General features: G+C 32.6%; 2 protein-coding genes across 3 annotated transcripts in view; one reads left to right on the top strand and one right to left on the bottom strand.

Moving 5' to 3' along the window:
* Positions 1-15,264, top strand: part of LOC123698986 (semaphorin-1A) — a 234,839-nt gene that overhangs the window by 30,803 nt on the left and 188,772 nt on the right. The window lies entirely within an intron of this gene.
* On the bottom strand, positions 2,812-5,371 carry LOC123699009. Its single transcript, XM_045645868.1, has 3 exons — positions 5,302-5,371; positions 4,673-4,755; positions 2,812-3,308 (listed from the first exon to the last, which is right to left on the bottom strand). The coding sequence occupies exons 1-3, from the start codon at positions 5,317-5,319 to the stop codon at positions 3,092-3,094; spliced, it is 318 nt and encodes a 105-aa protein (XP_045501824.1). The 5' UTR covers positions 5,320-5,371; the 3' UTR covers positions 2,812-3,091.

Here is a 15,264-nt window from a genome sequence, read left to right as displayed (position 1 = left end):
TATTTTGGATTACGTGTCTATGGTGTATTTTATATAGATAAATTTTTTGGATCTCTATACACTATTAAATAATGTGATTTATTTTTTAACGAAGAAGTCATGTTTAATGAAGGATATTTTTCTTTGTTACAGGTAACGACAAACAGCTTCGTAATTCTAGTACGGCTGCATAAATTAAGGAAACCGAAAACAAAACCAGCAGCTGATTGAGAAACGTGTGCGATACGATCGTGATCGGTTCAAAAGAAGTCAGATAAAACAAGTCTGAAAAATGACGACCTATTTAGTTTTAAAGAGCGTAAGAAATAAGCGCACGTGTAAACGCCATATTATAGGACTCATGGTTCCGTACACGATTCTTTCTAACAAGTGACAGAATAAAACACATTCGCCGCTACCACTACGTGTCTCATATTGTACTTCACTTACAAGGCGTCCTTTGTTTTGGCCGTCCCGTACCTCCATTTTATACGCCGACGTCACGTGCAAGCTACGATATAGGAAACGTGATGTGTGTCAAGTGTAGTATTAGTTACTGAATAAATAATCGCGTGGTTGGCAGACGCGTGACGATTGCTTCCCTCGAGGCTTGGCCTTCCGAAACTTGACTATCCGCAGTACGAATTGTTTGAGCTGTAGCGATGTTGACTTACATTATTGATTCTTTTGAAAATTGATGTTTGCTGCCTTTGTGGAAACCAATAGTTTGAACGAGACAAGTTTACGTATTTATTGTATTGTTGTTGCTACGAGTGGGTTGTAACAGTCGATGATGTTTGTTGTTTCTCTCGTAACGTGCCTTTTTTTTTTTATAGTGGGGAAATCTTCCAAAGATACCCACGGCCCCCGGGGAAGGAGCCGTGGGTTATGTCGGATTCTTACCGACTAAAACCCCACTGTGTTCCGTCGAGCCGCTTTAATGAGGGGGCCGCGGGTATTTGTTAGAATTCTTCCGCAACCCCCTCGGCTCTCTCGTAACGTGCCTAACATATTATTATATCCAAGTTACATTACATAAATGATGTTTTTTCACCATACTTATATCTTGTAGCGTATGTTATACTGATGACATGTACCTACTTTAGGCCATATTATACAAAATATCATAATTTTTTATTTCAGTAAAATAGTTATGTTTTCGAAATCATCTAAAATTGTTAGATAATTTCATCTAAAATTATTATTAGAAAATCTATATACTATACATATAATAAATCTGTAGAAGGGTCAATTCTGTACATTGAAAATATTGAAAAAATAAATAGCAGGGGGTGTTACTGGATCGATACCAAACCCAAATATGTGATTAAAAAAATTTTTGTCTGTCTGTCTGTCTGTCTGTCTGTATGTGAAGGCATCACGTGAAAACTAGCGGTTCGATTTCGATGGAACTTGGTATAATTATACCTTATTATCCTGGGCGTAAAATAGGATACTTTTTATCCTGGAAAAATACGTAGAAAAAAATTAATCTTAATTTTTCCGTTTTATCCATAGACGTTGTTCCGTAGAACCGCGAACACACGTTGCATATTATTATAGGCCTAGCCGTATTTGGGAATTGGGTCCAATAGATATTTATAAGAGGTTATTGACAGAGGTACTCAAAATGGAGAAATAACCATCCACGCGAAGACCGACATCCGCGCGGACGGAGTCGCGGGCGGAAGCTAGTGTTCTAATAATTTTAGATGTTAGTTCCTGTGTATCTTTTTCTTTTGGAATCATAATTTCGATATAAAGTGTTATTTTGAATTTTCTTGTAGGTCCAAGTTTTAGTTATAGTTAGGTTTACAGTTTGTACCAATTAAGGCCGTGAATAGTTCTGCGAATAATATCAATTATGTTAAATTCTATAGGTACGTAAGTAATTATCATAAAGGTACAAATTAGAACTTTAAAATAACTATATCATATCGCTTTTGAATATCAAATTAATGGCATTGAAAAGGTCTAATGATAAATAAAACAGTAATAAACGCATTAGCTTAATTACGTGCTAGGGCGAGTTTATACCACGGTTATAGTTTTGTTAACCAGCTAATGACCAACAGGTGTACTTTTATTGACCTAAGTCCATTTTCCTAATTATATGTTTGATAATTTAACTCTTTGCATTGAGAATGTAATTGTCATATTATTGCTTTACCAAGGCTCCTTTAAATAGTAGGTGTAAGTGTTATTTTGATTACGGTAATATTTGTTTGTTAGTTAAAAGTCCTTAAACACACATAATATTTTCTCAAATGCAGGGCCGATATTAAGCTTTTTTCATTATGATAGAAATATTATGTGAAACGTGTCCATTTTTATGAAGACCTGATACGATTATTTTACTAACATGACCTTTTTGTTTTAAACATAATTTAAATAAAACAATTCAACACATTTAAATTCCGGTTTAACTAATTTTTTAAACATGAAATATTTCATATCCATATACAATCTATAATAACGCAATAAAATATGAATTATCGTTGCCTGTTTTGTTTGAGTATAAAGTATGCAAAAATTACTTAGTGATCTGATTTTATTATCATTCATGCGTGGATTACTAAAAAAGAGTTTCAGACTGGTTACTATGCAATTGTATTACGTATCTATAGATGGCACGTGATGTATGTAAGGCAATTAAACTTGTATCTGGTCTTATTTGACACTTCATTACAGACATTGTTTTTATAAAATATAAAAGTAGGTATATAATACTAAATCACAAAGTTACAGCTTTAATATGTGTAACGGGGCGGCCTTATCATTATCGGGGCGGTCTTAATAATTATTAAGGTTAGAGCAATGAAACCAAAAACAAAAAATCCAAACTTTAATGTTGTATTTTTAATCTACGAAGAATGTGACTATTCACTGAGATCGTCGTGAGATCACAATAATTATTTCTAATTACTGTAATCTTTTCCGCTTCATCATCATCAGTCACCATTAACTATCTATTAAAGCTTTGACGAGTACTAACTTCCTTACTAATAAACTTTATTACCATTGGTAACCATTGTTTTGTCCCCAGCACGGGAGTGAAAGGGACAAAACATTGGATAAAAAAAGTTTATTACTAAGGCCCTAAGTATTTAGATCAATGTAAGTAGCTGCTGTAGTGCTCTCTGACGGGAACAAAGACGGGTTTTTCGATGGCCACTGTCTTCACAACGGGGACGTGTACAGTGTTGTACACAGGTACAGGCTTGATGACAGGGACGGTGTGTACCACGGGCACTTCTCTCACGACGGGCACGGTTTCCACATGGTGGTGGTGGACTGTATGCACTTCGGATGGGACGTGGATCCTGATGCTGGAAGACGGAATAAGATATATAATATTATTTACTATGATTAAATAAATAAATAAAATAAAACAAAATAAGCCTTTATTACTGTTAAATATTTTACAATAGTTACAACTTTAGTATCTTTTATTTACAATTTTCTTAAACAATTACTTTTTTCTATCAATGGGTTTCAATAATTAACAGATATTATGATTATGACGTCACAAAATATGGAGAAGAAAAACTGAATGGTAAAATTTAATTTTTTGATCAAGTGATGAACTAATTCAAGTAACGAACATTGTTCATTTACATATTTACTTAATTTATTTTTCTCATGTTTTATTTTGAATATTGTATTGTATACAACGCAACCTAATAGATAAGACGAATACAATATATTTATCAACTCATGCGGTAGGATAAAACTCAATGAATAAAAATATAAAGCAAATTTATACGACACAAATACATTGTCGCATAGAAACTTGCGAAAAGCCGTTTTGCAAAAGAAATCGGATCTATCAATTCGAATATTTATTATTTGTTCCATTTAGAATTCATTATTTGTTGGTAAATTATACGTTTTACTCAACAATATTGCGATGGAGAGCTTAATAAACCTCCAAATCCCTTTTTGTGTTTAATCGAATTGTTTGCATTCGTTTATTTTAGCCAACTGACTACAACACATTGATAACGTTTTATTTGTTCAAAATTTTCATCCAAAAAATCACGTGTCTTTTCAGTTTTATATTTTATGTAGGTTACTTTAATTTATTAACTCTACATAAACCTTAAATTCATAATATAATCATAAACCGTGGTTTATCGTTTTTAATCACTTCGAAAAAGTACAAATACTATGATTTTATATAAAACAATAAGATATGTATTTCTGGACGACCATAACATTGTGTTAGTGGAATAATAATTTATAATACTCACGTAGAGCGAGTACTTCACATCTAATTACTCCCTAGTGTCTCCATGTGTTCTTTCAGAATTAATTACATTGTATTAATATACACTTTATAATAATACACACACAGAGCAGTGGTGGCTCAGTGGTGAGACCTCGGACTTCGAATCGATAAGTCCGTGGTTCGAGACCAGGCGAGCGCGCAGGAAATAAATTGATTTTTCAATTTATCTGCGCATGTTGTAACATCACCACTGCTCGAACGGTGAAGGAAAACATCGTGAGGAAACCGACATGTCGAAGAATTAAAAAAAAAACAAAAAGTTCGACGACATGTGTCATCCGCCAACCCGCACTTGGCCAGCGTGGTGGATTATGGCCTGTACCCTCATAGGAGGCCCGTGTCCCAGCAGTGGGAACGTATATGGGCTGATGATGATGAATAAACACTTTATATAAAACTTACTGAGTTCTGTGAGTTCCGAATGTGGGATCTGGTACAGGGTTCGCAAGGCACAGATGGCTGGTGACTATGGCGGCCAAAACTAACTGTAATAAAAAATACAATCAATATTTCTTACGTCATGTTATTTGCCTAGTTATTAGTTGATGTCTTTAAGAGGTCCAACAAGGTATATTAAAATTGCTTTTTTATAATATTACTAGCTTACCCCCCGCTTTCTCTAAAACGATTTGAGATTTAAACTATCCTATCTCTCAAGTTGGATCGAACTGCACATGGTGTGCGAATTTTATTATAATCGGTTAAGTGGATTAGGTTGATTGAGGACAAACATTGTGACACGAGATTTATATATATTAAGTTGTTGTTCAAGTAAATGAAGAGAAATTGAAGAGTTTCATATTTATGATTTGAAATATATAAATTCACTTCTTGAATCTAATATAACAAATAATTTGTCAAGTGTCTCCCTTTGCTTTCCATTGGATTTGTTCCTTAAATCGTTCGTAGTGTAGGATTAAGCTCTTGTTAACAATGCTTCACCACATTCTTATCTTTTCACTAAACCACTAATCAAAACAATGATTACGATCAATCTTATATCAATCACATATTATACAATAAGTACTCACAGCGATGTTGCGGTACATTTCGGCGGTTGCTTGATTGCGTGTGTGACGATGCGTATGCGCATCGGTTAATATCTACTACGGTTGTGCAAGACCTTCGTCACGCTACCTGCTCCTTGCAATGCTATTGGGGTTTTGTGAACACTCCAGAAGCAAGGGTTAATCCATAAATTCAATGATCTAGAAAGGCCGCTGCAATTTGAGTTAAGTCTCATTTGTTCATTCACGCGGGATATACAAGGACAGGAGTATTGTGAAATGCTCATTTGTATATTTTATGGTCGATTGACTTAATTGTTGAATAGTTATAGGTCACTGTATGGATAGTGCATCCATTCAAATTAAGAGCGCATCAAAATTTGAGTGCGTATGACATTGATTGAGAGACCCATTTTACATAATATTGTACTTATTTGATGTTTTGTTTCACAGTGTTTCATTGTGTAAATTGAGTGTATTATAGTCATTAATAAAAATTATATTTTTTACATAAGAAAAGTTTATAAGTACTAAATTGATTAAACAACTTGATAATTATTTGACATTAATTAGAAATTAAACGCAAATTTAATAGTCAATTAATGTGTATTGATTTCCAAATAACCACATCCCTTTGCCGTTACCTACGATAGGTACAATACTAACTTCTATGCAAAAGGAAAGTTTTCTCGTCACAAAGTAGATAATAACAATTTTATTCCATATTGTGTTTTCTTGTAAAAACTGTTATCACTTTATAACATCACATTTCTATGTAAAACGCTCGAGATTATTCCGACCCGCTTTTCTGTATTCATAATAAACCAGTGTATCGAGTTTACTACAATAACTTTTTTTTAAAACATCTATCATAATCATGAATATTATGAATGAATAATGATTCTGTATTTATTAAGAACACATTTAAATGAAGGAAATGCTATCGTGATTAAAATCTATTTTATATGGCTGCAATTGAACATTTATGGTGGACTAGCTCATCGCCCTCGGCTTCGCCCGCCTTGTCTCAAACCTAATAAATTATATACTAAAACCTTTCTATTGAATCACTCTATCTATTAAAAAAACCGCGTCAAAATCCGTTGCGTAGTTTTAAAGATTTAAGCATACTAAAGGGACATAGGGACAGAGAAAGCGACTTTGTTTTATACTATGTAGTGATTCTCATTAAAGCTACAAATTGGTAAAATGATAAAAGCGTATCGGTCTAGGCCATTGTTAGGTATTAGATACCAATATTGGATTCATGTATGCATTAGGTGAGAGCATTAAAATTACATAAGTATCAGAATTGCGATTTAATTGCTTAATTGATACTAAGTAATTACAATAATTTATACTGTTACTGATATCTTTAATTCATTTTTAAGTACATAAATCTAAAAAGTGCTTACATTAAGAGTGTAGTAACAGGTAAGAAATGTTTATATAAATAATAAATTTTATAAATATCTAACTTTTTCCTGTGCAATCTTATATCGTTAAGAATAAGAATATCATGGTTTGTTTTCTGGTCTACTTTTACTTATACTTTATTATAATTTGAAATTATCTTTGGTGCGTTTAGAAACTCTTATCTTCTACAATAATAATAATTATTGTCTTTATAAATAAACTCCCAATTCTGTCAATCGTATGTGTCCAGTCTGTATAGTTTAGCACTAATCAATTAACTTAGTTGAAAACATGATTACATAATGTTCCCTAACTTCATTATAAATTACGGAACAGTAGGAAAGAGCGGCAGTTTCATAGCTAATAACATTTATCAGTAGCACTGCATTTAGTAAATTAGTCCACGAGTTCATATTTCATTACAATCGATTAGCTAGTTGTTTAATTATCCGTGTGTGTATCACAGTGTTTCATTATATTTGGTATGCTTTAGTTGAATGTAGTGGTTGCTATAATATCATTTATATGAATACTAGGTTTCCGCCCGCGGCTTCGCCCGCGCAGTCAAAGAAAAACCCGAATAGTTCCCGTCGCCGTGGGATTTTCGGGATTGCGTCATTTTCCCGGGATAAAAAGTAGCCCATGTCCTTTCTTGGGTATCAAAATATCTCCATACCAAATTTCAGGAAAATTGGTTCAGTAGCTCAGGCGTGATTGAGTAACAGACAGACAGACAGACTTTCGCATTTATAATATTATTTATACCTAGTATGGATTATATGTCGAGAAACGTCTGGTATTGCACAAGCGACTTGGCGATTTAGGACTGCATTGCGTTGATTAATTAAATAAACGTTAATAAATTGTTTAAACTTGTTTTATTGAAGCAATATATTTAATATTTTAAATATAAAATTGATAGAATACTTACTACGAAAACTTCTTGCAGTCGCCTTTGCATTTAGTACAGTCACAGTTGTATGGTAGAGTATAGGGAGAAAACTCACATAACACATAAATATTAAAAATATTTGTAACCAATATATTATACAGATTACACATGCAGAAAGCTTTGTATAGCTAGCTACATTTTATGAAATTACGGTAACACATTTCGACTAAACACTTAATACATAATATCAGACCGATCAAACAAATTTCCCCAGAGGGTCTTATATTAGAACTATTATAACATCAGTTTAACGGGAAGTTATGTTGTGACGCCCGATCGCACTCCATTTTGGCAAAATTTGACGTATAATGTCATGTAATATATCCATAATGACGTTTATGCGATGGGTATTTATGTAAATTCCGTTTTTTGTACTCTTTACGTAACGTGTTGTAGGTTCTATTTTCGAAGAACTTGTTAAGTAAATTGCAGACAGATTTCTTAGTAGTTTTTATTGTTGCCAAATTTAGGTCAAGGGCGGTTCAAGAGTGAGTTATAAATAGACCCTTTATATATTTCATACCTTTTTTCTTTTTTTGAAACATGTCAGATCAGCCTTTATATGTGAGACTAAAAGTATAAATGTAATGAAAATCCACGGTTTTTAAAATTATTAACTGAACCATAAAAACGTATTGGGGAATAATTGTTACAAATATTTATGAACAACTCTATAAACGATTAAAAAGAAATTACGTACTTCAAGATAAACAATTTATAGGTACATATATAAATAAGGAGGTATTAATGACACGCCTGGCCAATTTATGGACAAGATTAATATTGATTTATGTAGGATATACAACATAATAGGTATTACAATTCAGATTTCTTAGATTGTTACTTACTATTTGTTAAAGGTCACCTTGTTTAATCTCACAAAAGTAGAGAGCTATAACGATTATGTAGTTTATACGTATTGTGTTTTTTATGAAGTTGTAAACAGCTAACATATATAAACCTTTCGAAGCTCGTAGTAAACACCATCACAAAGTTTTATATGCTTACCGAGAAGTATTTTTCGTATCTTTATAAACATCATACAAACTTAGCCAAAAGACGTAAATATCAAAGTTTACGCGACACATTAAACATAAAAGTTATTAATAAAAGGTCGTATTTGTAAAAATTGTATTGTTCGTTTTATTTATTGCTGTTTATGGTTTGTTATTGGTAAGATAACAAGATCATTTTTAAACGGAAGATTTGTATCTTTACTTTTTAATTGAATTTTATTTTTAATGAAATTTATGTTCAAAAATTTTATATTTAAGTTAACGTGAATTACATCGCCACAATACGTGAAACCCGAAAAACACGATAATTAAATTCACAATATTGTCAAAAAATAATTTAATTCATGCATACCAAACTGAAATTTACGTTTCAGTTTAAATGGAGAATTTCCATCACGTACAAGTATTTTGTTTAAAAGTGTCCCTACAGTTTCACAATTTCACACGATATTCTCTGTTTAGATGTTGGTAAGGTCGTATAAAGGTTGTCCCTAGATTCCACCCACTATAATCACGTTACGTAGAACACTTGATATTTGGTTAATTAAACCTATGTAATAAATTATGTGTAACGTATATAAATATTAGATGAAATAATGTTCATTAGTTTGAGACTAACAATGATAAATTGTTGAAATGGGCTTAGAATACGTTACCCGGTTTATAACGATACAATTAAGGTCAATTTAATTGACAGATTAGTTTGTATTTCATGTTTTAATTAATAGATCTAGATTTAACAGGATATTATGTGATATAATGTTAATTTGATTATGTCTATGTTACTCTGTACTTCTTCAGCATATATCCTTTGATACAGCGCCATCTAGTTCTAAGCTTAGCAAAACTTAAACAAACCTATTATAGAGTTTGAAATTAATCTTACTTTACTTCGACGTTCTTCAAATAATATACAGTTTCATATTCAAGTCAGTCAATAATCTTAGGTATTTCATATCGAATAGCTTAAAAAAAACAGTTCATCAGTTTCTATGCGTGAAAAAGAAAGAAACGTATGCACTTCCATTCTTAATACCAACTTCTGCATATAATATGTCTAATGTATATGGATTAAACATAAAACATAAAATAAAATATGAGGATACGGAGGATGACCGCCTCATTGGTACAGTGGTTGACGCGTGAGCACACCCCGGACACTCCATACAAAATTATAGTTTTGACAGTCACACTGTAGAGACTGCAAATGTGTGTGTAAACTCTTTATGGTTGGCACATTTGTGACTAGCGTAAAAAAAAATTCGCGTTTTTTTGATGAAATACATCCGTAAACAGCACAATATCTAACCATTTTCTACGAAAAACGATAATCACAAATCCAAAATAATAAAATTGCTTTAAGTCAATTTGATTAATGTTGTCAATCTTCGTTGCGTTTCGTCTAAAGACGTCGTTGGTATCGTCCTTGCGGGGAAATGGGTACCATAACATGTCTGATCGTGCGGGGTGAGGTAAGTGTTTAATTTTGGCGGGAGGCGGAGAGTGTCCGTTCTGTAGCGTTTAGCTACTATTATGTATTCTGTGGCGTGAGCGTAGAACCGAGGGGTCCTGGGTTCGATTCCCGGTGTCTCGGTCTGGTAGGACACAGAAGGCTGATCACCTACTTGTCCCTAAAGAAAAATCGATCAGTGAAACAGATGTATGCATAATGCATCTGCCCCTTACCCCACTACGGGGACATGGGACTTCACTTATATGGATTAAACCACCGCTGTGCTTTCTAAATGTCACATATTTAATGAACATAATCCATGATAAACACGATACATTAAGCATAAGCCAAATTAACCAAAGGTAACGTTATTTAATTTCCCCAGCAAGGTTTAGAACGCATCTTTTATTCACGCCACCGCAAGTCATTAATATATTCATATTATGACAGTATTCCGTTCCATGCTTATAAAACCCTGTCTTTCCGTAAGTTCACTTTGAGACGATGTCCTGAGAGGATTACACTTTTAATCCCTCGCAGGTCACTCGACTAACGTCACGTGGCAAAGCCTCTGTTTTTATTACACTATGTTTCTGGATTTTTCGGTGCACATCTGTGTATTATGGGCATATGTATGTACGTATTTTTCTTGGTTTTATTTTTGCTCGTACCTAATATAAATGACACTTGAAATTATATTTGACACGCTTGCCTTCTCTGGATTGTATTACGAAAGATATTCTTTTGAAATTGTAGAAAAACGTTAAGACGTTTAGCTCGTATTTTTTTGCAGCAGTACAAGTAATATTATTATCTACTTATTAGTATTCTTACAATTTAAAACAGGTACCTTAAAGTAGATTTCTAAAACTTAACTTAGATAATATATCTCTATACCTAATACTTTAACATCAAGACTTAATTCAGTAGTTAAGGCAGTGAGATTTATGCCTTAGTAATTAGCTATTTGAATACGAAACGACGTAGAGTTTTCATATGCAGATTTTACTACCAGAATATGATTACTCCGGCCATTACATATGAGTTAAGTTCCTCGTCAGTTCAATGTCACCCGACATTAATTCCAGATATCGGAATACTTGGAGTTAGTCGTTAAATCCGAGTTATTGCCGATCGTGACGGGTCCCGTGTCTCGAGCCAATAAGCTCAGTAATGGTCTTGCCAACTATTGGCATCTGAAGACGAAACTTCGTATGGCTGAGGCAGTTTTGGACTGACTCCGGCCACCGCAATAACCTTTAATTGATAATGTTTCGCTTTTCAATCCTCGAGGGATGTCATAGAGTTTTTCTGACAAGTTTCTTCGATGAGAATTCGGATATTTGTTGTATAGATACAAGTAGTATCTATATACTATGTTGCTATTTATAATTTTTCTAAGTCCCCTCTAAGCTTTTTGAAATGGTAATTTGTAAATTTTACTTCATTATTTCTTATCGTTATAAATATAATATGCGAATAAGTGGAGAAATTAAAATATTTTGAACTTAATTATAAAATAATTAATTCAGGTACCTATGGTATTAAAAATCTTCATTTCACAAAGTAACACATAATTCTGTATAATCTTGCAAGTAACTAATGTAACGTTTGAAATGGATTGTTCTTACGAAATATAAAAGTACATAAATACTTCGGCAGTAAGAAAAAAGTTACAATCCGAAATTTAATGCGTGTTCGCTAGAGGCACTTTCTCCCTTGTTTTATTTGGAGAGGGCCGCTCCGAGGCGTAAAAACGACATAGTCGTGGTCGAGTAGTGTATAATAAAATGTCTATTTCAGAGGCATATAAAAAGGCCTTCAGACATCCGAGTATCGCAGTTACATAACACGAGAGGCATTATTCGTGCAGAGTCAACTTGCAAGGATATCGTAAAGATTGGATGGCACATAAAACTCATAAAGCATTGAGTTGGAATTGCAAATATCTCACTGCTATCACTCTTGGACTCTTATATTAATGACGTTAGATTAGGAAGAAACGGAAGTGAACTTACTTGTACGAATTTTATTGTAGTTTAGACAAATTTCACCACGATTATACTTTTTGAACACTTATGTAGAGTCACTTCTTAAAACGACTCTACAGTGCAATTTTTTTTTGCAAATCGAAAGGGGTACCTACAAAATATTTCATTGCTTTGGTCCTAATAATACATTATTTAGTATAGGGTATCATATTATAAAGCCTATTCTCTTAGACCGTGTTAGTGCCACGTCTTATTTTTCGCGCGATATAATCGTATATGTAAAGCACAGCTTAATTATCCGAAGTTCTTAGCTCCTCTGCCGGGAATGTACGTCATTATCATATTATAATTCGGTAGGAACGTGAACTCGTAATTTGATATTTAACATGAGCCTGACAAGTGACGTGCATTGCATGCTCACGCTATGTATGAGGAGGTGGAATGCATATTATGTTTCTAGCATAGTCATAGTATGTTTTGACAGGTCGAATCGTACATAGGTAATAGACCGTATATTGTTAGACAATGACCTTATATTTTGTTGCTTTGAGAAAAATTTGTAGTAATTATTAAAAAAAACCTAAATATGATGTTTATATGCAATATGCATTGATAGCTTTATTATTCTCGTCAAAATAAAAAAAAAACAGTGAAATTGTTCTTAGAGAGTAAGTTAAAAGATTATCCAAAAAAAAAAAACTAAGGAATGATATGAAAATACAAAAATAAACAATCACATTACTTTTATTCATTATTTTATAGCCAATTATAATTCAAAATTAAAAGAAAACCGACATGAAATATGAAATGCAAAACTAACCACGCGCTATCTAGGCTCACTATTTCAAATGTTAATTTAATTTTCCACAATGGTCGTGTCTGAATAGCAAAGGACAAGTCTAGAACAAAAAATCCACTCGAGTGGATCTCGTAATTTCGCTAATTAACTTTCTGAGTCACGTACAAATTAAGATGGCGAAGAAATATTCAAGTAGAACGTTTTTAGCAAATGAAGGACTAACGCCCTAAACGCTCATTTGAATAAGGACGTGATGATGTTTTTATTATCTTTGTTGACGTCATACTTGGTGTGGATATGAAATTCGGTTCAATTAATCGTCTCGACGAGAGTGTTTTGTGTTCATTAATTGAGGAGTAATTAGGAAACCGCTAGTAGGTAAAGACAATGTAATATTTCCTTGATTTATTTCATAGTACACGAATGCGTTACATGCTCTATGTGAAAATATTTTTGCCATACTGTATATATGTATATATTATGTTAATAAATTGTAAATTTGATTATGTTCAATCAATTAATTGCAAAGCGTTACATTTATAATTTAAAGTTTACACTATAGTAATTGTTATGAAAATCCTATAACAATACTCTTTTATACTTTATAATTTACCTGCCAAAATTAATCACAAACATTGTTAAATTAGAACGTTCATTAAAACGCTAATTTTCGGTTCAAAAGAAAGCATAATTAAATTGCGCTATTAAACGTATGTCAAATTAAAAGAGCTGAGACAATATCAAACGTTCATATGGCACTAATTAGGGGTATTGTCTGAGGTCTCTCAAGGGTAAAGAATTATATGACACAGGGATTTTATTCTACTTTATACTCGATCATTCTGGCCATCGCTGTCACCGTTGGATGAAGGTTGACGTAAAATTTTAATATGCCACCGAGAGCCAAAAGAAAAACGTGTCTGGTCACCAGGAGGGCTTGTCTGTGTTTATGTTAAACAAAATCCATATATATAATTATTGTTATATGTAGTAGCTTAGTTTATTCAACAATATCTTTATTAATTATATCAAAAATTATTTAAATTTTTCATGTAAATTGGAAACCTTTTTCGATTTAAGTAAAACTTTAACGAACAATTATTAAAACATTAAACTTATTAGCAACTATGTATGTATGATACCTATTTACTTATATTAATTGTTTGTTTCAGGTAAGGAATCGCGACACAATAATATGTAATCATTACTTGGGATCATTAGCTTGGTAATATGAACGACCTTTGAGACATTAAAGAACGAAACCTTCAAAGCAAAGTTATTATTTAAATAAAGTTTAAAAACCTTATTTGTTCAATTTACCAAAAAAAGAAAACGTACAAATTAAAAGAGACAGTAATCTTAAAACGGAAAGGCAGTAATCTGTTTAAATAACCGTAATTGAATTGTAATACCATGTCATAGTACACGCGCAGCGTTGTTTTTGCAAAAAAGAGTAAATTAGGTTTGTTCAGTTCTTTGAGCCACAACTCCTCTGGGTCCGTAAGCGGTAGTTAAGTAATAATAAACCTCCTTGAAGTCAAATTACTATCTGGGGCAGTTAGCTAATTACACATAGGAATAGCCCGTTAGTACCCTTATCACGTTTATCCGAGCCCAAATAAAGCAAATGGTGCCTAAATTACAGCTCCGGGCTTTACGCAGTGAGGATTTTATTCTGGGTAAGTGTGATTCTGATTTATGTGGCCTGTGGTCACTTTACGCGGTTCGATTGTCTTTCAATTGTGTTTGTTGGTGATATGAGGGTGTGACAGTATAACGATAGCAGTTTCAGATTAGTTTGACTGACCATTAGCATTAGGAGAGAAAAATGTTTTGTTTTTATGCTGGGTCTTTTTTATATATTTTAATTGTAAAAGTAGTGCTTCTGATTGCATGTTTGTTTATAATTATATGTTTATTATTCTGGTGTTGTTTTCAAAGTTGGTACAATAATCAAATAAAAAATAAATCTTTGGTCTTTTATTAAAAAAGTATTCAAATTGTATTTATTAATATTCATCCCGGATTAAAGTTCTGACATTTTCATTATGCTGTGTTGCCTTCATAACTGATAACAAATTTAAAATGTATGAGCTTAGTTCAAAAGATTTATATGCCAAGAAATGGTTGGCAGGACAATGGAGTTATTCCCTTTGTAATTTCACAAATATTGCTTTGTTTTGGAAATTTGGTTGGAAAATGGAAAGTTTGGGGCCTTCATTATATAATATTATGAAGAACCCAATTAATTATATAAATATGGAATTATTATTCTTACAAGACCAATAATTAAGTTCGGTTTTATAAAATCTGGTTGGATCACTAACGCATAATATAACGAATAATGATGCTGTTAAAAA

Source organism: Colias croceus, chromosome 17, assembly GCF_905220415.1.
Source record: "Colias croceus chromosome 17, ilColCroc2.1".
In the NCBI taxonomy this organism is placed as follows: Eukaryota; Metazoa; Arthropoda; class Insecta; order Lepidoptera; family Pieridae; genus Colias; species Colias croceus.
The sequence above is the reverse complement of the archived record's forward strand: the minus strand, read 5'-3'. Positions and strand labels throughout refer to the sequence as shown.

Coding starts and splice junctions, on each gene's coding strand:
- LOC123699009 (XM_045645868.1), bottom strand. Junction 3,309..4,672: donor TTCGGAACTCACAGAACTCA/GTAAGTTTTATA, acceptor TCCGTCTTCCAG/CATCAGGATCCACGTCCCAT.